We start from the raw sequence: 26,111 nt of genomic DNA, 5'->3' as shown, positions 1-26,111 counted from the left end.
TTATTTTCATGTGACAGGAGAAGCTTAGTCTGCTTGGTCAAGGAAGACATCTGTGAAGAATTGCCTCAAGTAGGGTAACTGGCAGTGTTGGGGCTTCTAGGCTGACTTTACCTGGGACTGTGGCAATCCAACAGATCCAATGCTACCAGGCTGGCAGGGAGGACCCAGGCCTCCCATCTCCTCACTCTGAAATACAATCATGAATTTTGCTCTGTCTTTCTCTGTGTATACCTAAGTCTTCTGTCAAGATTATCTGTGCCTCTCCTACTTTGGTGGTAGGATTTTTTTTCCTTTCCTTTTCCTTTTTGGTATTGAGGATTGAACTCAGGGCCTTGCCCTTGCTGGACAAGCTCTGCTATTGGAGCCACGATCCCAGTCCGTGCCTCTTTTACTTTGAATGGACGCAGGTGGGGGCTGTGGTCACTTGTGCCTTCGATCCTTAGACAAGACACTACTATGTCAATGCCTCAAGAACGTACACTGCACATACAATTTACTTAAAATGCAAGTTAATATTTTTTTACTGAGTTGTGCAACCCTTACTCCAATTTTAGGGCATTTTCATTACCTTAGGAAGATTCCCCGCCTTTCACTCTTCTTCCGTACTGTTAGTACTCACTTCCTATTTTCCTAAAGCCTTCCTTCATTGTGTTAGGCCAGAACTAACTATGCATTTACCTACCCTCATTGTTTTTTCAATGATAGGGCTTGAACCCAGAGCCTTTATTACACGATTCGGAAATGATTCCTGCCTCGAGGCACTGGCCACCAGGTTCAATCCTGTCCTCCAGCTGTTCTACCCCACGGCCACGGAGGCAGAGGAGGCAAGGTCCACCCTAACCCGAGGGTCACGGGAGTGAACTCCACTGCCACCACAGTCCCGAGAGGGCTTGGGAAATCCACTCGAGAAACCTCGGCATAGTTGGGGGACACGGGGCTCAGGGTGGAACCGACCCCAGGGACGCCAGGGACCATCGGCCGCCAGAGCCGGAACAAGATGGTGGCGGGAGGAGGGCCGCTCTGCCTTCTCGAGCGGCCTCTAAAGCCCGACAGAAGCTCCGAGCCTGGGAACGTGAGCTGCGGGGTGCGGCGACCCGGCCACTCGGGCCCGCAGCGCCGCCGAAGCCGGGCGAGAAGCGGCCTCCCGCGCATGTGTGGAGACCCACCCGACAGGGCAAGTTTTCTGGCCCTGTGGGTCGTTTAAGTCCAAGAAGCCGAGGTGGAGCGTCTCAGGCGCATGCGCTGTAGACACGGCCAGCGCTAGAGTGGCGTGGTCTTTTCAACGCCGGGCGTACAGGCGACGTCTGAAGTGGAAGCGGCGGTTAGGATTCTCAATACGCATGCGTTCTGCGACCGAGGCGTTTCCTTAAGAGGGTGTGGAGTGCAGGGGTTTTTATTGCGCAGACGCAAAGACTGTCCCGTAGGGCAAGTGGTCTACCCAGGCTGGGGAGGAGGAGATAGAAGGGATTAAAAAACCGGGTGCGCCTGCGCGTTGCTGACTAGTTGGAAACGCTCTGGGTTTGCGAGGGGCGGGGCCACGTATGCGCGTCACTAGATGGGTAGTGGGAGAGAGGGTGGAGACCGGGGAGGGGCTGTGCGCTTGCGCAGTGCGGGGGTGGAGGGCGGAGGACCTAGCTAGCACGCTTGCGCGGCTGTCATAGGGCTGCTTGGTTGGTCAGTGGGAAGTCGGCGCCTGCGTACTAAGACCCGTGTGCAGCAGCGGCGGCGGCGGTAGAGGCGGCGGCGGCGGCGGCAGCGGGCTCGGAGGCAGCGGTTGGGCTCGCGGCGAGTGGACGGGGTCGAGTCAGTGCGTTCCCGCGAGGTGAGAGCGAGCAGGGTGCGCCTGCGCGGAGCCTCGATTTGGGCTAGGAAGGAGAAATGGAACTGCGCGGGGGTCGGGGAGGGGGCAGAGGGGAGCGGCAGCCACTGCCACACAGCTTCGGCCTGGGAGCGGCGCGAGGTGCGGAGAGGCGCGGGCGCGCGGCCCGGTTGGCACGCGGGGTGACGGTTGGGGCCGGCCGGGTGACGTTGGAACGACGCAGGGAGGGGGGACGGCGAGCCGCGAGGCCGCCACGCGGGAGAGGCCGCCAGGCGGCCACCCCGGGGAGAGGACCGGGGGCCAGGTCGGCCCCGCTGGGGCACGGGTCCCTGGGCCGTTGAGGGCCCGGCGCCGCGCGGCCACGTGAGGTGGGGGAGGGGGCTGCGCGGGGAGAGGGCGTGTGGGGGGTGCTGCCCGCCGCGGGGGAGGGGAGGCGGCGTGACTCCGGCCTGGCGCAGCCTTTGGGGAGGGGGCGGCCGAGGCACCGGAAGTGGCCCCCACGGGCGGCTGGGCTCGGGGTCGGAGGCCGCATGGCTCAACGTGGACCGGGACCGCATGGAGGCGCGGAGACCCCTCCCCCCGTCCCGGCCACCGGAAGCCCCGGGCGGCCACATGGTGGGCGGGAGCCGGCAACCCTCAGCGCGAGGAGGGCCGGTCCTCGCGGACGTCTGAGAGCCTGGGATTTTGAGTTGCCGGAGAAGCCCGAGACCCGGGTTACCATTACTCCGCAGGGCCCGCTGGAGGCATATGTTAGCCTGCCCAGACCTCATGGGCCCCTGGCGCATCCCCCTCAGTCTCCGCGTGAAGTGAGGCAACTAGCCAGGTGTAAGTGGCACTTGGGAGCTGGGGAGGTCGGAAGAAATGGTGAAACCGAGGACGAGCGGAGAGCCCCACTCTTCCCCGTCCCTATCCGTAGCGTCGTCAAAGTGGTGCAGAGGAGTTCTCAGGATCTGCACTGTTCACCTTGTCACTGTCTTCCTGTTGTCTGTGATTGGCAAAAAGATCCGCAGTTTTAAGAGTCCCTAACTCTCACAGCCTAGTGTGGTGTTTTACTACTCACTACTACGAACCTTTTGGCTTCATTTTATTGTCATTCACCACCCCTCACTCTCCCACTTTCTACTGACTGTACAGGCCGGGCCTGAAAAGCCGACTAGACCGGTGCATCCTGGGAAAAGGGGGAGGGCCTTCGAGGAAAGGCTGTTCCCGGGTTCCCTTCAGGAACTGAGATCGAGATACGTGGTGTGGAGGGGAATGGGCAGAGCAACTTTTACTTTTTCTCCTTGGCTGCATCTACTACTGCGTGAGGCGGAATCCCCCAAAGAGGCCTTGTGGTTTTCCTGTACCTATGATTGTGTGTGGATAGGGGTGGGGGGGGGTGTAACAATCGGGTGGAGCCTTGTCCTCCAGTCTCCACCCTCCCGGTTAGCCCTTCCCTTCTGCTGGCTCATAGCTGCTCACCTAATTATAGCCCTGGCCATGTGTGGGGAAGAGGGGTGGCTGGTTTCAGTGGCAAGTAACACCTGAGTCCTCCCTTCCCTTAGGAAGTAGGCCTGTCCTCATCCATATGATTTGCCATCTCAACTCCCTGGAGCCTTCCTTTCCCAAGGCACCACTTTAAGCTTTCTTTTGGAGGGAGAAGCCAAAGACTCCTCCCACAAACACACCAGGTCTTCAATGTATATAACCCCAGTCGTTATTAGTCCAAAAACTACATTTATTTTAGGTGGGTGATGGAATAGAGGGTTGGAGGAAATAGTGCACTGTTTCCAAGAGAATAGGATAAATTAGAATGAGAGATTACCCTAGATTACCCTTCATCCTCACTAACCCACATTCTCTTCTTGGTTTTAGTTGGAATCGAAGCCTCTTAAAATGGCAGATGATTTGGACTTCGAGACAGGAGATGCAGGGGCCTCAGCCACCTTCCCAATGCAGTGTTCAGCATTACGTAAGAATGGCTTTGTGGTGCTCAAGGGCCGGCCATGTAAGATAGTGGAGATGTCTACTTCGAAGACTGGCAAGCATGGCCATGCCAAGGTTAGAATTTTACAACTGCAATTCTTTTCTTCCCTGTCATTCATAGGGCTGGCAACAAGCTACTCAGTCTTGGCCCTGAACTTTTTCTGTTTTAGTTCTTTTGTTCAACACATAGCCCTTATACCCATTTGAACTACACCTACTTCCCAGTTTTCAGCCTCTTCCATTGAAGTATTTCTGCCCCCACCTTTTTGTGGTACTACCTTGTCATCTTTGTGCCAGTTGCTTAGGTTCTCTTTATGACCTTTTATGTTCTGGTGGTTCCTTTTATTCTTGGCCTTTAGCACTCCTGTTTTCTTCTCTGAACCTTTGTGGGTTTTGTTTCTATCACTTTTTCCAGCTTCTTGGATCTTAACATGGAAGATAGCATTTGCCTGGAGGCCTCCATGGTGAGGTTGTGTGTGTTTTCATGTTTCCTGGGAGTGAACTCAGGCCTGGGCACTGTCCCTGTCCTTTTTTTGCTCTCATCTGGTGCTCTACCACTTGAGCCACAATTCTCACTTCTGACTTTTTGGTGCTTAATTGGAGATGAGTCTTAGATGGCTGGTTTTGAACTGCAGTACTCAGATCTCAGCCTCCAAACTAGGATTACAATTATGAGCCACCAGCCCCAGCTACCTGAGTTTTTAAATTACTTGACTACTTCTTTAGAACTCTAGTCTCAAACTCTGCCTGCCACTGCCTAGTCTGGAGTTCATTGAGCTTCCCTGCTTTCTGGCAGTTTGGCATTCTTGCTTGAGATTGTCACCTCAGGCTTCCCATTTCCTCTTAAGTTTAGCCGGGCTCTTGTTTAATTTGTAGTTTTGGATTTTTTTGGCCAGTCCTGGAGCTTTGACTCAGGGCCTGAACACCGTCCCTGACTTCTTTTTGCTCAAGGCCAGCACTCTGCCACTTGAGCCACAGCACCACTTCTGGCCATTATCTGTATATGTGATGCTGGGGAATTGAACCCAGAGCTTCATATATATGAGGCAAGCACTCTTGCCACTAGGCCATATCCCCAGCCCTCGAATTTGTAGTTTTGTTCCCTAACTTTCTACCTTCTGCTGACTGGCAGTTGTTCCTAGGTTATCTTCTAGTGCTTAGGTTCCTCTTTGATTTCCTTATTTTCCTCTAACTGCAGATTTTATTCTAATATTTTTTCCCCACGATCTTTGACATTCTTGGGCCTTTTCTTTTCCCTCTACTTTCCTTGTTTTCTAAATCTGTAGCCCTTTAGCCCTTTGTGTGAGTGTCCAGAAAAACCTAATTCCTAGACTACTGGCATTTTCTTTTGTCAGATATTCCCCCAAGTCTGCTCTCACTCTCCCATGTTCTCCTGTGCTGTCAACCAACCCAAAGCTCATTAATGGCTTTTAATCTCAGAGTTTTGTTTTTGGTTTGCTTTAATGTTACTTTGCTGAGTTGAGTGGTCTATTTACTTCCAACTCCCCTAATCTTTGTTCTAATAAGGTGGCAGGTTTACTTCGCTTATCAGCCAACAACATGAACTTTGATCTCCTCTGTCCTAGAGTTTGGTTGAATTTCTCTATGCATACACACAGGTCCATCTGGTTGGTATTGACATCTTCACTGGGAAGAAATATGAAGATATCTGCCCGTCGACTCATAATATGGATGTCCCCAACATCAAAAGGAATGACTTCCAGGTATGTAGTATTTAAGATGGGGTGGGTAATGGTTGAGAGGAGGGGTTTATGTGGATTGCTGAGAAACTGAGAGGGAAGAAATGGCAGAAAATAGTAGCAGCTGGTTGCCAGTCCAATTTACCACATTTTTCATTCTCAGCCTATATAAGCTTTCAACTTCCTTTTCTATCTGTCTTCAGCTGATTGGCATCCAGGATGGGTATCTATCACTGCTCCAGGACAGTGGGGAGGTGCGAGAGGACCTTCGTCTGCCCGAGGGAGACCTTGGCAAGGAGATTGAGCAGAAGTATGACTGTGGAGAAGAGATCCTGGTATGCTGCCCCCTTCACCCCACATTGTGTGCTTTATAGACTTCAAATGATGAGTTCTGCCATCTCTAGACTTATTTCTCTCTCCCAGATCACGGTGCTGTCTGCCATGACAGAGGAGGCAGCTGTTGCAATCAAGGCCATGGCAAAATAACTGGCTCCCAGGTTAGTACCAACACTCACCATTATCACCATTATCCTGTTTCTTTAAATGTTACTGGGTTGGCTTTGTAACTCCCAATCCTATTCTCCCTACCTTCCTGTTTAAGTTACCTGTTTTTTAATATGTTTTTTTCTCTTTTACTCAGGATGGTGGTGGTGGCAGCAGTGATCCTTGAGCCTGCAGAGGCCCCTCCCCCAGCCTGGCCCCGCTCTGGCCAGGCTCTTGGCCAGACTCCTATACAATTTATTTGATGTTTTATTTTGGTTTTACCTACCCCCTCAAACTGTCGGGGAACCCCTGCCCTTCACCTAGCTCCCTTGGCCAGGAGCGAGGGAGCCATGGCTTTGGAGAAGCTGCCTTCCTCTTCTCCCCTCGCACTACAGCCCTGGTGGGGGAAAGGGGTGGGTGCTGCTTGTGGTTTAGTTTGGGGGGGGGGGAGTTGTTTTGTTTTTTTTTTTAATTCAATTGGAATCAGAATGCTGAGGATTCTGGCAAATGATTCTTTTGCCCCCCCCCCCCCACCCTGTCCCTGGTCTGGTCCCATCTCCACAGCCCATTACCCCAAGCACCGCAGATTGGGGACCAGTCCCCTCCCCTGTCTGTGTCTCCCAAACCCCTTTGTATGGGGGGAGGGAAAGAGAAGGGAGGGAGGGGACCTTGCCCCCATGGGCTTCACCCTTTCCTGTGGGCTCTCTCCCCGACACATTTGTTAAAATCGAACCTGAATAAAACTACAAGTTTAATATGAAGCCCCAACTCAGTTGCTTATTTGAATTGAGTGTGTACTGACTGAGCTTTGGGAAGCAAAACAAACAGCCAGGGGACAGTGGTAGATACATTTTATTGGTCTGGAGGAGACTCTCACCCATGGAGAAAGGGAAGGGTATGCTGAAGGCACACTTTACTTGTGGTAAAACCGAGGATTCTGGCTGTGTTGGATGAAAGGCAGCCGAGGACCAGCTTGGCTGGTAGTGGCAAAGCCTGACTGAATGACAAAAGGGCTTTGTCAATGGGTAGGCTGGCCTTCCACTTCACACACTAAGAAGGGACAACCCACAGTAGCAACTAGTTCCCATTTCCCTGGTAGAGTGAGAATTATCCTTACCTTTCCTGCTGGTTGCATCTGCACAGGGAGCTGAGGGGAGGCAAGGAGTCCAGGGGCTGGATGCAGAGCCTGGGGATGCATGGGGCGCAGGGAAGACTGCAGAAGACAGTGGTAACCTGAAGCATGCTGGGTTCATGGCCTGCACCTCCCCATCACCACTCCTAAGGCTTCAATACTCACTGAATCAGAGAAGCCAGTCTGCTGGTTAGCATGTTCAATCTGCTTTTGCAAGGACAGGGCACCACCCGGCTGGAGGAACCCTATGTAGAAAGGAATTATGAAGTGAGTAGACAGTGAGGGTGTACCCAGGGAGCCAGGGCTCCTGCCCAGGGTGTTATCACCTGTCTGGGTGGGCTGAAAGTGACTGTGCACGGCATAGGGCTGTGGCTGTGGCTGAGATAGGTACTGCACTGCAGGAAATGCTGAAGGTGCTGAGGAAGGCAGGAAGCACAGCCATTAGAACTTCCTGTGGGTTCTGAGGAAAGACCCACTCCATCTTCCTAACACTCACCTCTGAGCTGCTGACTAGGACTGTAGGTTGGCTGTGTGGGTCCATAGTGAGGAGGGGGCTGAGCTGTCCCATAGGCACCACCTGGGCTGCCCTGGAATTGCCCATGCTCTGGGGTCCCTGTGAAGGCAGCGGCTGAGCCCACGTAGTGCCGGGTCTAGAAAGAAGGATGAAAACTCAGCAGTGCCTGCAGAATCCTTAGAAATGGAACCTTGAAATTGTGTTCTATCTCTGCTCCACTTTCCTCATACCCAGTGCATGCTTGGTATATTTGAATGATAGTGATCACTGTGCCAGGGAGAAAAGTAGAGAAAAGCAACTAGGACTACACACTCACCGTAAGCACTTGAGGTCCAAACATCTGTTTAGCTCTGTCAGCTGCCATGAGGGTGCCTGGGCGATTGTGTCCTCCAGGGCTTCCTAGAAAGAGAGGGACTTGATACTGAAATGGAAGGCTGCACCCTCCAGGAAGGCTTCTTGTGGCAGAGGCTTCTTTAGTTCCTCACCCTGCATGCTGAGGAGGTGAGTTCCTGTGTGAACTGTCAGGCTCTGCTGATAAGCAGCTGATGTCAGAGTGGTCAGGTCACTACAGTGAAAGGAAAGCAGGTCAAAGTTGACAGGAGGCCCCTTTTGCTATTAGACACTTTTTTTCTCTTTTTTTGGTGCCAGTCCTTTAACTTGAACGAGACATGGGCAATATCCCTGAGCTTTTTCACTCAAGACTGGTGTTCTGCCACCTGAAGCTGTCCATAAGAGTCTCATGGGCTTTCCTGCCTGGGTTGGCTTCAAACCATAATCCTCAGATCTCTGTCTCCTGAGTAGCTACATCTACAGGCATGAGCCGCCAGCACCTGGGTAGACAGACACTAATTCTTGATCCTACTTTGCCTTCACATTTACATTTCACTGAATACCACCTTTGCTCCTTCCGCCTCCGTTTTTCTTCCTCATGCAAAACTTTCTTGAGCTGAAGGAAAAGCTGGTGCTTCTCTTCCTGGAGGGCCAAAAGCTTCTCCTGCAACTTCAGAATCTGGGAAAGGAGGAGAGAGAAGATAAAAGTAGGAAGGGGCAAGTAAAAAAGCCAGAGGCTTGGTGACATCAGGCCTGCTTACTTGTTCCTTGGTCTCCTCTAGTGACATTCTCTCTTCCATCTCTTTTTTCTTTCTTCTCTCCTGTTCTTCCTTCATCTTCTGTTCCATCATTTTGTCCACCTCTTCCTCTTCTGGAGAATGAGTGTGATGGGGGAAGTGGCAGAGTGGTGAAAATAATATTAGGCTGACAGTCCTCAAAAGTTAGTTTCATCGCCGTGAGCCCTAGCTAGGCCATGGCTCTGTCCCAACCATGCAGTAGGGAAATGGGAGGCTTTTTAAGGTGCCCTCCAAGGTCCTTCCCTGCCCAGGCGTCTTCACCTCACCCGGACGGTGCCCTTCCCTGACCCCTCTGTCCTCGCCCAGCAGGCGCAGAGCGAGGTTGGTGCGTGGAGGCCAGCACTGGGACAGTGGAGCCACCGTGGTCAGTGTGCTCCACCTCCCACTCCGGCCCTGGCTCACCCTGCCGCTTGCGCTCCCGCTCCATCATGATGTGCCGGTGCAGGGCCCTGGCCATGGCGTTGGAAAGCTTGGGGCGCTCCAGGAGCGCGGGCATGGTGCTGCCGGGAGGGCTCGGGCCGCCGGCGCCCGGCTCTGTCACTGACGGCTAGAACTTAGCTGGGCCTGCTGGGAAGCAGATACTCAGGAAGAACGCACCCGCCGCAGGCGGAAGCCCGCCGGCGCGGCCCACTGGCCACCCGGGTCACGTGTGCCGGGCGCCCGCGCGGCTGGGCCCCAGCTCCCGCCCCAGCGCGCGCTGACCGCGCGGGGGTCCCTGACTGGCGCCCACACCCCTCCCGCGCAGCCCGTGCACCAGCTCCACCCTACCCGCCTTTGCAGCTCTCTTCACGGCCTCAGGCGCGCCTGACTCCTGCGTCATTTCCGGCGGCCGGGCCGAATCCTTCCGGAGTCACCGCAGGGAGCAGCCTCGCTGGTTGGGCGAGGGGGAAACCCGGAAGCGAGGCGGATGGCTGCCACACAGTGTCCGAACCCCACGGTGGGCACCGAGGCCCGCTCGGGCCTAGAGGCAGTCGACCTCGGAGCTCACCACCTCGAGATGGCGGGCACTGAGCGGCGCGCGAGACAGAGGCAGAGGCAGCTACTCAGAGAGCGTTTATTGGCTCCGTAGAAATCAGAGTCAGTATCAACTGTACAGAGCCCGCGTCGTCCTGGGGCCCGCCCTTCCTTCCCCACTCCCACCCCATCGCCCCGGAAAAAGCAGCTTCGTGTGGGCACAGGGAGAGATCCCTCTGGAATTCACAGTAACCAGAAACAAAAAACGGAAATAAATTAAGTGATATGGGGAGGGGAGTAATAGTCATGTTCCCCAAGTCAGTGCATGAAGGGGACCCAGGGCCTGGCGCTGGGCTCCCCATGAGCTCACTCTTCAGCAGAGGAAGTGTGCTGGGCCCTGGCCATGGAAATGTGCTCCACTTCCCATGTGAATCTGAGAGCCTGCCTAGTACTCCCATGTCAGCCAGGACAGCACCTGTGCATGCCATGAGTCACTGGAATGAGGTGGAGGCAGTCTTCACTCAGGAGTCGAGGGCCGAGGCCCAGCTGTGCTTGTAGTAGTAGTGTTTCACCCCTCATTCCACCCGTACCAGCAGGGCATAGAGGAGTGTGGCCCCCTTCTCCTTTGTGACCCACTCAAGTTCGGCTGGGCTGAAGTGTGGGTCGGGAGGTTCTCTGAGTGCAGCAGAAGGAGGGCCGGGGGTGTAGGAGCCAGGGCGCACACACACCTGGAATGCCACCTGGGCCTGGTGCGTCCGCTGGGATTTGGGGTCCCGGAATCTGTCAGAAATGAAGCAGAAAGAATTCAAACGCAAGCGCTACCAAAAATGAGAAGGGACACATGGACACACACACTAAACGAAGTAGGGGATTGAGGTCTCCTTAAGTCCCCTTGCAGCTCTACTAGCTAATCCCTCTCACCAGAGTTGGTTGTTCCTGAGAAATACTCCCACTTAAAAGACTCAGCTCCAGCTGTATTTTATTGGGACTGCTTTTCTTTCCCGAAGCCTGCTTAGCAAACTCCACCACCCACTTCATGCCTTCACTCAGACCTCACCTTACCATGCCCACCCTGACACCCTGTTTAACCACCCCAAGTGCATTTCTCATCTACTTCACCTCACTATCTTTGTTTCCGTAGCATTGACTTATCATTTTTAAAAAATACTAAAGAGGGCTAGGAATGTGGCTTAGTCATAGAGTGCTTGTCTAGCACGCGTGAAGCCCTGGGTTCAATTCCTCAGTAGCACATAAACAGAAAAAGCCAGAAGTGGTGCTGTGGCTCAAGTGGTAGAGTGCTAGCCTTGGGCAAAAGCAGCTCAGGGACAGGGCCCAGGCCCTGAGATCAAACAAAAAAGCCCTAAAGATTTCATTATGTCATATACATTCTTGAGGAGCCAGATACTAGTGGCTCATGGGGCTCATACCTGTAATCCTAGCTACTCAGGAAGCTGAGATCTAAGGATTGAGGTTTGGAGCCAGTCTAGGCAGAAAAGTCTGAGACACATCTCCAGCTAACCAGCAAAAAGCCAGAAATGGAGCTGTGGTAGAGCTCCAGCCTTGAGTTCAGTCCCTAGTAATGACACATGCACATAAAGACCCAAACAAACAAAACTAAAGAGAAGGCATAAATTTCACAAGAGCAAGGTTCTTGCTTTCTTTCACTAAGAATTGGTGACTTCAATGAGTAAGTGAGCAGAGGGCTCTGCTGGAGAAGTAGCAACCAGTAAACTAGGGTGGGAAGAGAGGGGGTGGCAAATCCTAAGGACCCAAGGGGGGATGAGTCCCCCGTCAAGTGTACTCACTGCACTTTGGAGGCCAGGGGCTCGGCCCCAGCATATTGGAGAGAGGGAGAGAGCAGCACTGGGGGGGGCTGCTCCTCCCGGGGAGGCGCACAGTTCTCGCCAGACTCCTCAAACCCCACTCCGGGCTCTCCCTTCAAGGGCCGGCAGCTCAGGATGGAGGCAGTTCCTGTGAGGATAGCTGTGTCAGCACAGTTCTCCTGGGACTCCCAGGCCCAGCCTGCTCCACCCCTGCCTGTTCCATGGTACCTGCTCCCAGCTCCCCTCGGTCCAGCACCCTCCTTACAGCTGCCACATTGCTCCCATGATATGCCATGTGCCACTTTTTGGTTAGCGTCCCAGCTTCCAGGCGGGGATTCACTCTAGGAGGATAGGACAGATAGGACAAAGGTCAGTGGGTCCCCAAGGTCATCCCCTACAAAGTTCTATTGTTTCTTTTGCATGCACCCCATCTTGGGACTCTTCCACCAGAGGGCAAAAAGCAGTAGGAAAAATGCATGAATCTGATCCAAATGTACCTGAGGTTGAACCTGCACCAACCAAAGGGCAGGGCATATTCCCGTGGGGGCTCCCCTCTGCGTCTGTGGGCCTCATCTCCTCGAAGCTTTCGGCAAGATTCACAGTAGCACAGGCTACGCTTTGGTGGAGGCATGAAATAATCCTCTGTAGGACAATAACAAGCTGTTTCAACCCCTACTGCTGCCCTCCAGCCAACCCCCAGGACTGGCTATGGCCCCAGTCAGGCAATGGGAATGAGCTGGTTTCTAGGAGACCAGAACTCACCAGGAAGCAGCAGCAGTTCTTGGAAGCGGGAGCAAAGAGCATGGTACTCGCAGCTCTTTAGAGGGCTAGCAGTGGGTGGTGGACCCCAGCACACACTCTCCTTGATGCCTGAGGAAACAGAGCTCAGTAGGTGGGGCTAGAAGAACCAGAGTTGAGGAGGAAGAAGGGAAGAAGGGTAGGATCCTGGTCTTTTTAGGCAAGCATATATACCATCAACCATGTCAGCTTTCTCCATGTCCCCCTGGGTTCCAGCACTTTTCCCACTGGCAGCTCCTGGCTCAGGACTGACAATTGTCACCTGCAAGGCACAGGGGAGGTCAGCCTGTGCTTGTTCGGCTCCCTAGGGCCTGCTGATTTCCTCTGTGGACTACGAACCTCCCAGTTTCCCCAACTCCATTGCTACGAACCTGCTCACACTGCCCATAGAGGTCCACAAGCGCATGGCAGGGCTGGGGCACGTCGGGTACAGCTACCCCCTGGTCTACTCCATTGACATGGAGATGCAGCCCCCTAGAGCTGTCTAGTCGCAGTCCCAGGATGGTGCCTTCAGGACACGTATCCAGATTTGGCCCAAACTTCTCACAGATCTGAGAGGAGAGAACGACTGTCTTCCAGACATCAGACTCACTCCACCAGCAGCCATCCCATCCCGTTCCTCACTCTACTTCTGATGCCAATCTCTGTCTTTGCCTTCACCCTTACCCATTGCCTGAGTGCTACCTGCAATTTAATTACTTAAGAGTCCCCTCTCTTGGGGCTGGGAATATGGCTTAGTGGTAGAGTATTTGCTTAGCATGCATGAAGCCCTGGGTTCAATTCCTCAGCATGACATAAGCCGAAAAAGCTGGAAGTGGCACTGTGGCTCAAGAGGTAGAGTGCTAGCCTTGAGCAAAAAGAAGCCAGGGACAGTGCTCAGTTCCTGAGTCCAAGCCCCAGGACTGGCAAAAAAAAAAAAAAAAAAAAAGTCCTCTCTCTTAGTTACAACTATAACATTCTCAACAGCAGGAGAGGGGGTAATAAGTTTGACAAGAAATGCACTCACTACCTTACATATGTAACTGTAACCCCTGGGTACATCACCTTGACAATAAAATTAAATATAGTAATGATATAAAAAAAAAAGAGTAAGGGGCAGGCCTAAAAGTGATCATGTAAATAACACATGCTTAGCCACACAGCTGCCATACACACAGCTGCCCCCTTCAGATGTGAGATCCTACCCCCAGGGCTATGGGTTTCCTTTGCTACTGGAGGAATGGCTCCCTCCATTCTCTCTGGCTCCTTCCTCACCTTGAGACCATTGTGGAAAACACCTCGGCCACGCAACAGCCAGGCTGCCCGTTTGAGGGCACAAGCAGAGGCAGGGAAATTGAGCCTCTCTGGTGGGCAGGTGATGACTCCTAGGACAAGGGAAGATGTCCACTGTCGGTTCAGGAAGTCTATCCGCACCTACAAGAAAAGAAACCAATCTACAACCACGGCCTCCTAGGCAGAGGCCACTCACCTAGCCTTTCTCCCCAGCCTAAGGCAGGGCCTGGGACACCATATTTTATGATATTTTGTGAACCAGAAAGCACAAACTCGGGGCTGGGAATATGGCCTAGTGGTAAAGTGCTCATCTCATATACATGAGGCCCTGGGTTCAATTCCCCAGCACCACATATACAGAAAATGGCCAGAAGTGGCGCTGTGGCTCAAGTGGCAGAGTGCTAGCCTTGAGCAAAAGGAAGCCAGGGACAGTGCTCAGGCCCTGAGTTCAAGGCCCAGGACTGGCCAAAAAAAAAAAAGTCCGAGGGCTGGGGATATGGCCTAGTGGCAAGAGTGCTTGCCTCGTATACATGAGGCCCTGGGTTCAATTCCCCAGCACCACATATACAGAAAATGGCCAGAAGGGGCGCTGTGGCTCAAGTGGCAGAGTGCTAGCCTTGAGCAAAAACAAGCCAGGGACAATGCTCAGGCCCTGAGTCCAAGCCCCAGGACTGGCCAAAAAAAAAAAAGTCTGAAGTGGCGCTGCGGCTCAAGTGGTAGAGTGCTAACCTTGAGCAAAAAGAAGCCAGGGACAGTGCTCAGGCCCTGAGTTCAAGCCCCAAGACTGGCAACAAAAAACAAAACAAAACAAAAAACCAGAAAGCATAAACTCAAGCATTTCTTTCATGTGCACACATGCACGTGTGCCAGTACTGGGGCTTGAGTTTAGAGCCTCAGCACTCTCAGTCATTTGTACTCATGGCTAGTGCCCTACCACTTGAACCATGCCTCCAAGTTCCAGCTTTTTGCTAGTTAATTGGCGATAAGAGTACCTGGAACTTTGCTGCTCAGGCTGGCTCCTAATCACAATCCTCAGATCTCAGACTCCTAAGAATCTATTACTACAGGCATGAATCAATGGTACCTGGCCCTCATTTTCCCCTTCTTTCCTGCTGGAAATTGAACCCAGGACTTGGGAGATGCCAAGTAAATACTCTACCACTGAGCCACACTCGCCATGTAGCCCCTTTTTTATCTTACTATCATATATGTTACTATCACCTTGTTCCTAGAAGCTTCTGTCACTGGGCTAACTTTACATATCCCTCCCTACGGGAGATTTGCCCTGGGTCACACTGGAACAAGAGGAGCCAGGCAGAAGGAGGCAAAGTACACACCTGCACCAGGAGCTGGGGCACCAGGGGCTGGCTGATGACAACGATGCCCTGATTGTAGCTGGCCACCCGTGTGGCTGTACAGTTCCCATTGGACAAAAGGATATTCTTTCCATGGTTCTCCAGGAACTCGAAGGCTGTGGGTATAATACCCACTTGGTTCTGGTCCTGGTGAGGAGGAAGAGATTGAACTGCCCCAGGGACCAATGGCAGGCCTGGCCCACCCTCCCCACTAGAATGTACAGAGAGCTCAAGCATGAGCTTCTGCTGAGCCACTGGAGAACCTAGGAGAGCCTAGCTCACCAGTGTACCACCAACTGCCTATCCCCAGATCCAACAGTCCCTGCCCCAGTCTCTTACTCCTAGGCCATGCTCCTCGCCCTCATCATCATCCTCGCCTTCACTGCCGGTGTCCGAGCTGGGGGAGGGGGGCTGAGTACTTTCTGGCTCCTCCATCCTCGAGGAACTGACAATGGACACACTACGTACTGGCCCATATAGATCCAACACAGCCCATACATTCTGGGAACAGACATAAGATCCAGGAAGTCAGGGATCAACACAAGATTCCCATCCATTCTTGGAACCCAAGGAAACTGAGGTCTACCTTGGCGATGCCAGTAGCTGCAGGTCCCATATCCTCTCCATCTACCAGGATGTGCATCGTGTCATCTGTTCCCCGACGAATGCCCACCCGGCTCCCCACCTAGGTCGAAGGAAGGACAAGGACAGATGCTTAGTCTATTCTCTGACACTCTCATTCCCAACCTTCTACCCCTCTACCCCTCTGCCTTGGTGTCAGCTGCTTTACCCCCAGCCTCTCTAGGTTCCGGCCATAGTTCATCCTCTGGAGCTGTCCATCACGCCTCACTTCACAGCTGGATACCATCCAGGTGGTCTTAGTCCGGAGCTCTGGCAGGGAAGGAGGCAGCCCTGGGCCTCCACCTGCTCCAGGCCCCATCTCCCCTGGTGCTAGTGTGGTTAGCCCCAGCCGGAGGGACCCTGCCCACTTTTCATCCAGCTCTTCCACTTTCACCTGTGGGACAGAAAACAGTAGCTGACTCTCTTTGAATGACCATTAGGCCCCCTTCCCCTGGTCACATTTCTGCTGCCCACCTCAAAGACTTCATCAGCTCTGAGCTCCTTGGTGCTAAAGACGAGGCCATGTGCATAGCCAGCCACACGCACTGCCCTTGTGCCATCCTCTTCTAGAGTGACATTCTTGCCACATGTACTGTGGAATCGGTGAGCCACACCAGCCACTAGGGGTAGACAGATGGCCAGGGAAAGGAGGAGGATTAGAGCAGCTAGCTTCAGATAAGATGCCAAGCAAAGGGGCTGGGAATATGGCCTAGTGGCAAGAGTGCTTGCCTCCTACACATGAAGCTCTTGGTTTGATTCCCCAGCACCACATATATGGAAAACGGCCAGAAGGGGCGCTGTGGCTCAGGTGGCAGAGCGCGAGCCTTGAGCGGGAAGAAGCCAGGGATGGTGCTCAGGCCCTGAGTCCAAGGCCCAGGACTGGCAAAAAAAAAAAATAAAAAAAAAAAGATGCCAAGCAAAGCTTTTAGATAAAACCAGAAGTCAACACTAAGACACCTCAGGTGCTATTACTCATCAAGACCTGCTGACAAGTGCTAGGCAAAAATGGCCTAGCCAGAGTGGCCTGTAAATGCAGTGTCTTGGAAGGTAGAAATCAGGATTTCAGTTCCAGGCCAGCCTGGGCAAAAAGTTAACAAGATCAACCAAAAAAGGCAGGTATGGGGGCACACAGCTGTGATCTCAGCTACACGGAAGGCAAAGGTAAGAGGATCACTGTCCCAGGCCAGCCCCAGTTCCAGGCAATAAAAGCACAAGACTCTATCTAAAGCAAAAAAGGGCTCAGGATGTAGCTCAAGTGGCAGAGTACCAGCCTAGTAAGCTGAAGGGGCCCTGCATTCAAATCCTGTATCACTAAAAGAAAAACCTAACACCATTCATCATAACAGAATATATGCACAAAGTAGTCCGGCATCTGAGTGGTAGGAAGCAACCAGGCTCTGTGTTCCAGGTCAGTCCTCTATTTCTGAACTGCCTGCCATGAAGGGCTATTACCTCCCTCCCTCCCTGCCTTCCTCCCTCCTTTTCTTTCCCTCCCTCCCACAGTAGGTACCGGGAGAGTGCAGGGGAAATGACTTCTCAGTGGCCGTGTTGCTGGTCGCCAAGCTGTTGTCCATGGGGCCAGTAGCATTGGTGATGGACACTTGAACACACTGGCCATAGAGATCCACTACTGCATACACCTCTGTGTAGAAAAGAAAGGCATCAGAAGCCTGAGGGTCCAGGCAGTTTGAACTAAGAGGGGCAGGCTGGAAGTCAGAGTAGTCACCTTTACCCGGAGGCAAGCCTGAGCAGGCAGCGCCTTGGTCCTGGCCATTGATGAAGTAGTGCAAATCCCCTTTGGCAGTTCTCATCATGCCAATGCGGGCACCTGTGCCCAGGGCATCCAGGTCACACCCATAGTTATTGCGCATGGTGTTACCATCTTGCATGATGGCTGTGCCACTGTGGGGATGGCAGAAAGGGTGAGTCAGCTTCACACATTCATCCCGACACTGCCCTGCTCAGTATGCCTGTCAGAATCCTCAGTGCCCACTGAACATGGATGTATGTGTGTATATTTCTTGATCTTGGTCTGAAGTCTAATCATGCCTCTTTTGCCCCTGGGATTTCCCCTAGTTGGAAAAGCAAGAATCCCTAGCTTCCCAGAACTGAACAGAAAAGGCAGCCAGATCCCCTAGACTCACTTCTGCCTTGGGTATAGACGCTGCTTCCCTAATCCCAGTCAGCTCAACCCAGCCCACCAAGCTGATAGGAGCAGGCAGCCTAACCTCAGCATCCATGTGTCATAGTCGATGTCGGTCATGGTGTTGGGAAATTCCAGGTCTTCAGGCCGAATTGCAGTTACTCCTGGAAAAAGGGAGCGGAAGTCAGAGCCGACCCTGCGGGCCATAGGCATCCAGCACTCCTGAGCCTCCACACACATATAGCCACTTACCAGCCTCAATGGAGCCAGACCAGCGGTCCACCATCTTTTGAATGACAATTTCAAACAGCTCTCCATCCCTCAGGGCCCTGTCGAGGAGATTAGGGATCACTAAGGCTCTGCTTATGAGGTGGATAGGACAGTAGAGACAGCAAATCCAGAGACTGACCGGTTGGAAATGACAATAGCATCATTGAACTCGCTACGGCAGTTGTGGCGGAGTGCAGTGCGGCCCCCATTAGTGATGACTGCATTACTACCATGCAACTGGTGGAAGCGCAGGTCAGAGGCACCTGCCCCTGAGGATGGGGAGCTTGGAGACACCTGATTATTCCCTTCAGAGAGTGGCTCAGGGACTGGAGGCACCTCTGCAAAAGTGGACATCACCTATTAAGTTTTCAGGTGTCTGTAAGGCTTCCCAAAGCCACCCTAACCCATTTCCCCCCCCCCCCCCCCCGCCCCCCAGCCCTGCCCGGCCCTCACCCAAGTCGTCCACAATGGTGGCCTGGGCTGCTTGGCCATAGAGATCAACGACAGCATAGACACCCGGGGGTACATTCCAGGCAGCAGGACCCTGTGTCATTCCATTGACAAAGAAGTGGAGAGTCCCGTCCTCCCGCCGCACCACGCCTACCGTGTCCCCTGCCTTGGAAGAAGCGGGGCTGGAGTGAGGAGTCAGGCAGAGTTCCTACCTGGGATGGTCCTGTATCCACCCCGCCTCTCTGGCTGCCCCACTACTTTGCCCAGGCAGTGTGCTCACTCTCCCACCTTGAGGCGATCCAAGTTGTGTCCATATTCATCCAGGATGGTTGTCCCATTGTGCATCACCCCATTCCCAGTCATCATCCAGGTCCCTATGTGGGCAGGAGTGGGAGAGGGTGTAAGGAGGAAAGCAGTAACATAGCACTCAAGTATTACTCTGTGCAAGCCAATAGCCCACCCTGTATTTCCTGTGAGGTTTGACTTTCTCCTTAGTGGGATGAAATAATTTGTTTCCCTAGACAGCCCGCAGGATGAGTTGTCACAAGTATGATCAGAAAGGGGCTAGAAGCTGAGAGCTGGTGGCTCATACCCATAGTCCTAGCTACTCAGGAGGCTGGGATCTGATAATCATGGTTCACAGCTAGCCCGGGAAAAAAAGTCTGTGAGAGTCTTATCTCCAATTAACCACCAAAAAGTTGGGCTGTGGCTTCAGTGGTAAAGCAATACTAACCTTGAATGAAAAAGCAAAGGGAAAATGCCCAGGCCCTGAGTTCAAGCTTCAGTGCCAGCACAAAAAGAGAGAGCCAGGTATCAATGACTCATGCCTGTGAGCCTAGCTACTCAGGAGGCAGTTCGAAGATAGCCCTGGCAGGAAAGAAAGTCCAAGACTCTTAACTCCAAACAACTGCCAAAAAGCTGGGAGAAGACTGTGACTCAAAGAGTTAGTCCTAAGCACAAAGGCTCAGGCTCCCTAAGTTAAAGCCCCAGGACTGGCAAAAAAAAAAAAAAAAAATGAGAGCATATACACAAGAGAGACAGAGAGAGACTGGAGAAAAGGGACAGCAGAGAAAGAAAAAGAGAGAAGAGAACAAAGGCCAGGAATGTAGGGATCACTTTCTCTTTAGGACCCAATCCCAGTTTTGTCCTTCTTAGGAGCTCACCAGAGCGCAGGTTGGTCATAGTAGAGGGCAACTGGAGGTAGGCAGGGTTGTGGGTGGTGACACCAATTTCAATGGAGCCAGCCCATTTGTCCACCATCTTGTCAATGCGCACCTGAAACACCTCTCCATCCCGAAGGGCTCTGCTGCTCAGTACCACGCCATGATTGAAGTCATCAGTGGCACTGAGAACACAGCAAGTAGGAATTCAGATTCCAACACACAGAGAGTGCATCAAGGCTTAGCCCAGCAACACCTGCCGGACACCCACTGCCCTAAGCCACCAGCCAGACCTCATGCTTTGGAAGCTCCCCATCTTTCTGTCCAGGACTCCCCAAACCAGACTCCCACTGCCTCCTGCATTCCCACCCTGCCCCAATGCCAGTAGAGCCCCTTCTGTAGGCTTCTCCCCACCCCATGGGCCATACTGGGGCCTCAGGGCAGTGCGTCCCTCGTGGGTAATGGCTGCCTTCTGCCCACAGTTGGGGTGGAACAGCAAGCGCTCAGGTTCTGCCTGGGCAGCAGGAGCAGCACGACGCAGAGCACCCTCAGGGGACAGTGCCCGCAGGATGGCATTGTTCCGACGAAGACGGTCACTGTGGTTATTATTGTGAACGATGGTGACCTTCACAGCCATCCCATACAAGTCTACAACACCATAGACTACCGGGGGTGTCAATGGGGTAGCCACACCTGTGGAGAAGAGGAGAGTCTAGGGAAAGCAAGAACCACAGAGGAAGTGATGACAGGAAAACAGGGACCAGACCCAATGACAGGCCAGGACAGTGGCCCTCCCTCAGTGTCTTCTTACCCTGGTCAATGCCATTAATGAAAAAGTGCAGAGCAGAGTTGGACTTTCTTGTCAGGCCAATATGGTCACCTTCCTATTCAAAGCAGAAAAACAGCTCAGTCTGGAATCTAGTCACAGGCAGGCTCCAGAGTAGTCCTGGGCCTTTCCGCTATCCCATTCCACAGGTATTTTCATGAATGTCAAAGCACAGTAACAAACAGACAGGGCAGGTCCTAGGTGTGCAATCTCCACACATGGAGACACATACCCCGAATGCTCAGTGGAAGTCAAACACTAAGTCAAACCATTTTATTTATTTTTTATTTTTTATTTTGCTAGTCCTAGGGCTTGGACTCAGGGCCTTAGCACTGTCCCTGGCTTCTTTCTGCTCAAGGCTAGCACTCTGCCACTTGAACCACAGCGCCACTTCTGGCCTTTTCTATGTATGTGGTGCTGAGGAATAGAACCCAGGGCTTCATGTATACGAGACAAGCGCTCTTGCCACTAGGCCATATTCCCAGCCCCTCAAACCATTTTAGAAACAATAACTTCTTCAAATCTCAGCAGACACGATAATTGTTCCAGGGGCTGGTGGCATAGCTCAGAGGGAGACCAAAGTGCCTAGCATGTAAGGTCATTGTTCCACTCTAGTACTGCAAAAAACAATAGTAAGAAAAGGCTTTCCAATAGGCTTATTTTTAAGCTGGGTACTGGTACTCATATTTGTAATCCTAACTACTCAGGAGGCTGAGATCTGAGGATCTTGGTTTAAAGCTAGGAAAGTCTGTGAGACTCTTATCTCCAATTAATCACCAGAAAACCAGAAGTGGAGCTGTATGCAGCTGGGAAAGTGGCTTAGTGGTAGAGTGCTTGCCTAGCATGCATGAAACTCTAGGTTCGATTCCTCAGTACCACATAAACAGAAAAGGCTGGAAGTGATGCTGTGGCTCAAGTGGCACAGTGCTAGCTATGAGCAAAAGAAGCTTAGGGACGGTGCCCAGGCCCTGAGTTCAAGCCCAGGACTGGAAAAAAAAAAAAAAAAAAAAGAGTGGAGCTGTAGCTCAAAGTGGGAGAGTGCTAGCTTTGAGTGAAAGAGCTTAGAGATAGTGCCCAGGCTCTGAGATCAAGCCCCATGATAACTACCACCAAAAATAAAAAGGTTTGGGTTTTTTTTTTTTTTGGTAGCATTGGGTATTGAACCCAAGACCTTGCACATGGTAGGCATGTACTCTGCCACTTGAGCTATGTCCCCGAGAGCCCTTCTGTTTTTGAGTTGTGTAAAAGTGGCACTAGGATTTGAACTCAGGGCCTCATGCAGGCTAGGCGGCTGACAGCCTACCACTGAGCCATGCTTCTAGCTGTTTTTCCACTGGTTATGTTCAAGACAGGGTCTTGCCTCCTGCCTGAGAGTGTGTATGGCCTTTGATCTGACTTCCCATCATTACTGGTACATACCACTGTATCCAGCTTCTCCCTGTGGACATGGAGTCTCCTCCACTGTTCTAGCTCAGACTAGTCTAACAATGCAATCCTTCCAATCAAATCTCAGCCTCCCACATAGCTTGGTATGGCAGGCACATGTCAATATACACAACTACGCCTTAAGAAGGGGTCTCAAAAGCCAGGTGCCAATGGCTCATGCTTGTAATCCTAGTTACTCAGGAAGCTGAGATCTGAGGACTGGGGTTCAAAGCCAGACAAGACTTTTTTTTTTGCCAGTCCTAGGGCCTGAACTCAGAGCCTGGGCACTGTCCCTAACTTCTTTTGCTCAAGGCTAGCACTCTGCCACTTGAGCCACAGCACCACTTCTAGTTATTCTGTGTATGTGGTACTAAGGAATTGAAACCAGGGCTTCAGGCATGCTAGGCAAGCACTCTACCACTTAAGCCACATTCTCAGCCCCATCCATGAGACTTTTATCTCCAATTAACCACCAGAAAACTGGAAGTGGCACCGTGGCTCAAAGTGGTAGATAGGAAAAAGAGAGCTCAGGGATAGCACCGAGAGCCTAAGTTCAAACCCTATGACAAAAATAAATAAATAAATAAATAAATGAGGTCCCCAATGGGCACTGAGGAAAACAAACTAAGTAACTCAAGGGCAGCAGGGGAGGGGGGTGGAATTAGAGAAAAAGAGGAAACAGATTCTGACATGAAGCAAAAAAAAAAGAGATGTATATGTATATATCACCTGATGTGGATGGAATTGTTTTACAGTTACTAATCATAGAGGACATAAGCATTGTAGACTAGAATGACAATGGGCATTAAGGATAAGATCTGTTTATTTTATATTTGGGTTTTTGAAAAAATAATTAAGAAAGCAAGGGGTGGGGTAAAGGGCTGGGGGGAGGGAAGGAGGGAGAAAAATGAGGAAGGGGATAACAGGTATGACAAGAAATGTATATGTATGCACTACCTTGTAACTGTAACCCCTCTGTATATCATCCTGACAATAAAAAAAAAAAAGAGGTCCCAAGATCTTTTCTACCTTGTTGGCATCAAATTTGAATCCTTCTATTCTTAGCCTCCCAAGTAGCTCGTGTTAAAACTATGAGCTGCCAGTACCTGACTGTTTTTAAAGATGGACTCACAGCCACCTTTGCTCAGGCTGGTCCTCTAACTCAAAACCCTGCTCCTACCTTCCAGGTAGCTGGGACTACAGGCTTGTGCCACCATGCCTAACATATAGGATTTAGTTTGTTGAGAACTTCCTCTAGATAATAGAAGAAAACACCGTATGCTGCCCACACAGAACAGAATACCCAGGGGTCCCCTGGAATGGCTGTGCCCCACCCTTACCTGCAGCTCATCCAGACTGAATTCACAGTACTCCCGGCGGGTGCCTTTGCCATTGGTCAGAATCCCACAGCCACTCATCATGATGGTGCCTGGGTGAAGATAAGATACCTGGTTAAGCTACAGGCTGCCTTCTCCTCAGCAACCCAAGGCTGTATCTCCCACCCTAGTCCTGGGTACCTGATTGGAGGTTGGTCATGGTGGCTGGATATTCCAGGCTGTTGGGGTTGTGAGTGGTGACACCAATTTCAATGGAACCTGACCATTTATCCACAAGCTTGTCGATACGGATCTGGGGTTGAATGATAGCAGATGGGAAGGACAAGGAATGTAGAGAAGGGATTCTCAGCCCATGGTTCCCCCCAGTTCCTACCCTCCAGGCATCAATGATTAAGCCCCACTTTTAGCTGCCAGAGCAGGAAGCCCTGTCAGATTTCAGGATCTTACACACCTCAAACATTTCATTGTCCCGAAGCGGGCGGTTTGTCATGACAACCCCATTGTTGAATTCATCAAGGGGCCTCCGGCGCTCAGCTGTCTTATTATTGTTACTGAGTTTGATGAGGGTGCCACACTTCTCATGGAAGAGTAGGGCGTCGTTGGAGGTGAGGACAGGTGAGGTAGCAGTACCGCTAGATCCCACTCCATCCCTAGCTGGGGGAGAGCTCAGGTTCACATTCAGGAGTCCCCCATTGTAGGCAGATAGGATGGCGTTGCTCACCACTTCAGAGAGCTCCATGCTGGCAAAGTCTATAGTAGCAGGACCAAGAGAAAAATCTAAGGTGAAATCCTATACCCTCTGCTTGGAGCACTCTCTCCCTAACCCTCTCTTAAGGTCCCACCCATATCCACCTCACTGCCCACTCCCCTTCCCTAGGCTTCCCCGAAGCCCTCACCATTATGTGACTCAAGGCTGTTAGGAAACTTCTCCGGCCGGGCCTGTGCTTGGGACACTACGAAGGCTGGGGACCAGGTGGGGCGGGAGGGGAATAAGGGTTCAGAGCCTACAGCCAGGAGACCCTCTCCTCTAGACCCTGCTCTCCACAACCACAGACTGTGGAGTCTCAATGGCCCTGCCCACACCCAGGCTAGCTGGTCACTGCATTTACCCTCTGCCCCACACCTCCAACACCACCCTGTTTTCTTACCTTCATCCCCAGAGGTCCCCTGTGGAGCCAAGGCAGAATCCTCTGGGGGGGCTGAGGGCTCTAGGGGAGGTGTAGGAATGGGAGTAGGGGGGCTGAAGCCTGGCTCAGGGGGAAGCACGGTGATCTGGGTACACTTGCCATAAAGGTCCACAACAGCCCAGACACGGGCAGGGAGGCCTGTGGCAGCCACACCACAATCCCGCCCATTCACCCAGAGCCGGAGCTCCCCAGAAACTGTGCGCTCCACACCCACACGGTCCCCTTCTCCAAGCTGATCCAGGTCCTGGCCATATTCTTCCAGCACAGAACGCCCATCCTTCAGCACTGAGCAGCCTGACACTACCCATGAGCCCCCTTTCAGTCCCGTGGCACTGCTTGGGAAGTCCAGCACACTGGGGTCCAGCGCTGTCACCCCAATCTCAATGGAACCACTCCAGGAGTTAACCTAGGATGAGAGTTGTGCACAGAGATTCAGAATGGGCAGTCAATGAGTCTCCCACTACTAAGAAACTACATCCACCAGGCACCATGGCACACCTCTCAGGCACTAACCCAGAAATACAGGCCCACAGGTAATTTCCTCAGCATTTGAGGGAATAACAGGTTTTTGAACTGCTCTCTCCTACCAACTCTGCCTCATACTAAGGTGCTCAATGTTTACACTACTACTTTCCCCACCCACCAATCAGGTTAAATTCCATCCTCTAGCCTCCTCTTAATTTGCCCGTTTCAGTGGCTCTTCAAATACCCAAATTCAAACGCTTGCTTTTTGTACACCCCTCTCTTACTCCTAATTCTCACCCAGATCCACCCTCCTAAATTCTGTCTCTGGGTCAAGTAAATGAAACACACCTCCCTCTCCCCGATTGGATCACTTCACCCATTTTCCTAGCCCTATCTGAAAGTCTGCCCTTCAATGGTTTGTTCTTCCCTCAGTTATATCTCTCCTCTCCCCAATACAACTCTGTCATGTCTCTATCCTCCATGCCTTCAAAAACCTGCCAGGAGTCTGTTCCCCAGCCATTCTAGTGGGTGGGCCCCCGTGTCCCTTCCAACTTCGGGGGTCTTGAGAATATTCAACCTTTCCTTGGGACTGAATGCGTCTGCTTCGTGTTCTCTTGATGCTTTTCTTCTCCAGTGCCCTATGGTCTGTCGGTTCTCCTTGATGCCCAGTGCTGTGGGCGTCCTGGCGGTCCTGCCTGTCTCCCGTGCCCTACAACCTATCGGTTCCCCTCGACGCCCAGTGCTGAGGGTGTCCCAGCGGCCCTGCCCCGTCCCCCTCGACGCCCAGTGCTGGGGGTGTCCCGGTGGCCTTGCCTCGTCCCCCACGGGTCCCCTCCCACCACCCTTTGCGTCGCAGCTCTGCACCTTGCGATCGATGCGGACGGTGAAGACGCGTCCGTCGCGCAAAGGTTCGCGGCTCAACACCAGCCCGTGGTTGAACTCTTGGCCCGGCTGCTGCCGCCGCGCCGTCCGCCCACAGGCCGACAGGCTTACCAGGCGCCCGGTACGCGGGTGCAGCTCGCCGCCGCTGCCGAGACCCCCGCTGGACCCTGGCCCCGGCCCGCTGCCGCCGGGGCCCCCACCCCCGCCCGGCCCTGGCCCGGGGCCTCCCCCAGACCCCCCACTCCCACCCGACCCCGCCGCCATCGCCGCTGACACGGGGGCCGCGCGACAGCCGCGCTTGGCGGCACCGTGGCAACCGCGGCGGACACCCTGAGGGAATACGACGGGGGCGGGGAGGGACTGGGGCCAGATGTGCTTTACGGCAGTGTCGGGCAGTGAGCTA

General features: G+C 52.8%; 3 protein-coding genes across 7 annotated transcripts; 1 reads left to right on the top strand and 2 right to left on the bottom strand.

The window, feature by feature from the left end:
• Nucleotides 1-1,690: 1,690 nt before the first annotated feature.
• On the top strand, nt 1,691-6,728 carry Eif5a (eukaryotic translation initiation factor 5A). The gene is made up of 6 exons (XM_048367182.1): nt 1,691-1,822; nt 3,674-3,859; nt 5,404-5,508; nt 5,688-5,819; nt 5,908-5,981; nt 6,125-6,728. Exons 2-5 carry the CDS (start codon nt 3,695-3,697, stop codon nt 5,968-5,970), a joined length of 465 nt encoding a protein of 154 aa, XP_048223139.1. The 5' UTR covers nt 1,691-1,822; nt 3,674-3,694; the 3' UTR covers nt 5,971-5,981; nt 6,125-6,728.
• Gps2 (G protein pathway suppressor 2) lies at nt 6,411-9,641 on the bottom strand. 3 transcript variants are annotated; one of them, XM_048367180.1, is made up of 11 exons: nt 9,509-9,641; nt 9,143-9,304; nt 8,705-8,814; nt 8,510-8,622; nt 8,099-8,178; nt 7,930-8,012; nt 7,596-7,749; nt 7,426-7,515; nt 7,265-7,344; nt 7,085-7,180; nt 6,411-6,964 (listed from the first exon to the last, which is right to left on the bottom strand). In XM_048367180.1, exons 2-11 carry the CDS (start codon nt 9,234-9,236, stop codon nt 6,881-6,883), a joined length of 984 nt encoding a protein of 327 aa, XP_048223137.1. In that variant the 5' UTR covers nt 9,237-9,304; nt 9,509-9,641; the 3' UTR covers nt 6,411-6,880. The 3 variants fall into 3 exon arrangements, with proteins under 3 accessions (XP_048223137.1, XP_048223136.1, XP_048223138.1); XM_048367179.1 differs by having other exon boundaries at nt 9,143-9,307; nt 9,509-9,551; XM_048367181.1 differs by lacking the exon at nt 9,509-9,641 and having other exon boundaries at nt 7,085-7,153; nt 9,143-9,498.
• Nucleotides 9,642-9,785: 144 nt separating this feature from the next.
• Nucleotides 9,786-26,050, bottom strand: Neurl4 (neuralized E3 ubiquitin protein ligase 4). Of its 3 annotated transcripts, none has more exons than XM_048367168.1 (29): nt 25,691-26,050; nt 24,323-24,767; nt 24,071-24,136; nt 23,626-23,924; nt 23,355-23,466; nt 23,178-23,266; nt 20,398-20,470; nt 20,015-20,279; nt 19,590-19,771; nt 18,715-18,800; nt 18,430-18,592; nt 18,116-18,314; nt 17,959-18,035; nt 17,792-17,870; nt 17,290-17,465; nt 17,074-17,205; nt 16,038-16,183; nt 15,733-15,957; nt 15,529-15,627; nt 15,282-15,443; nt 14,925-15,089; nt 13,570-13,728; nt 12,687-12,866; nt 12,490-12,577; nt 12,280-12,387; nt 12,015-12,159; nt 11,746-11,858; nt 11,500-11,665; nt 9,786-10,474 (listed from the first exon to the last, which is right to left on the bottom strand). In XM_048367168.1, exons 1-29 carry the CDS (start codon nt 25,970-25,972, stop codon nt 10,270-10,272), a joined length of 4,686 nt encoding a protein of 1,561 aa, XP_048223125.1. In that variant the 5' UTR covers nt 25,973-26,050; the 3' UTR covers nt 9,786-10,269. The 3 variants fall into 3 exon arrangements, with proteins under 3 accessions (XP_048223125.1, XP_048223126.1, XP_048223127.1); XM_048367169.1 differs by having other exon boundaries at nt 17,296-17,465; XM_048367170.1 differs by lacking the exon at nt 24,071-24,136 and having other exon boundaries at nt 17,296-17,465.
• Between the last annotated feature and the right edge of the window lie 61 nt (nt 26,051-26,111).

Source organism: Perognathus longimembris, chromosome 17 (assembly GCF_023159225.1).
Source record: "Perognathus longimembris pacificus isolate PPM17 chromosome 17, ASM2315922v1, whole genome shotgun sequence".
Lineage (NCBI taxonomy): Eukaryota > Metazoa > Chordata > Mammalia > Rodentia > Heteromyidae > Perognathus > Perognathus longimembris.
Note: the sequence above shows the minus strand (reverse complement) of the source record. Positions and strands in the feature narration are given on the sequence as shown.

What these genes read in the sequence shown, in the direction of transcription:
- Eif5a (XM_048367182.1), top strand. Translation starts at nt 3,695, where the DNA reads ATGGCAGATGATTTGGACTTCGAGACAGGAGATGCAGGGGCCTCAGCC. An exon ending in GCAAGCATGGCCATGCCAAG is followed by an intron (nt 3,860 to 5,403) that starts GTTAGAATTTTA and finishes GCATACACACAG; the next exon opens with GTCCATCTGGTTGGTATTGA. An exon ending in TCAAAAGGAATGACTTCCAG is followed by an intron (nt 5,509 to 5,687) that starts GTATGTAGTATT and finishes ATCTGTCTTCAG; the next exon opens with CTGATTGGCATCCAGGATGG.
- Gps2 (XM_048367180.1), bottom strand. Translation starts at nt 9,236, where the DNA reads ATGCCCGCGCTCCTGGAGCGCCCCAAGCTTTCCAACGCCATGGCCAGG. An exon ending in TCACCTCCTCAGCATGCAGG is followed by an intron (nt 8,013 to 8,098) that starts GTGAGGAACTAA and finishes CTCTCTTTCTAG; the next exon opens with GAAGCCCTGGAGGACACAAT. An exon ending in AGACTGGCTTCTCTGATTCA is followed by an intron (nt 7,181 to 7,264) that starts GTGAGTATTGAA and finishes TGTCTTCTGCAG; the next exon opens with TCTTCCCTGCGCCCCATGCA.
- Neurl4 (XM_048367168.1), bottom strand. Translation starts at nt 25,972, where the DNA reads ATGGCGGCGGGGTCGGGTGGGAGTGGGGGGTCTGGGGGAGGCCCCGGG. An exon ending in GGAACCTAGAGAGGCTGGGG is followed by an intron (nt 15,628 to 15,732) that starts GTAAAGCAGCTG and finishes CCTTCGACCTAG; the next exon opens with GTGGGGAGCCGGGTGGGCAT. An exon ending in CCGAGGGGAGCTGGGAGCAG is followed by an intron (nt 11,666 to 11,745) that starts GTACCATGGAAC and finishes CTATCCTCACAG; the next exon opens with GAACTGCCTCCATCCTGAGC.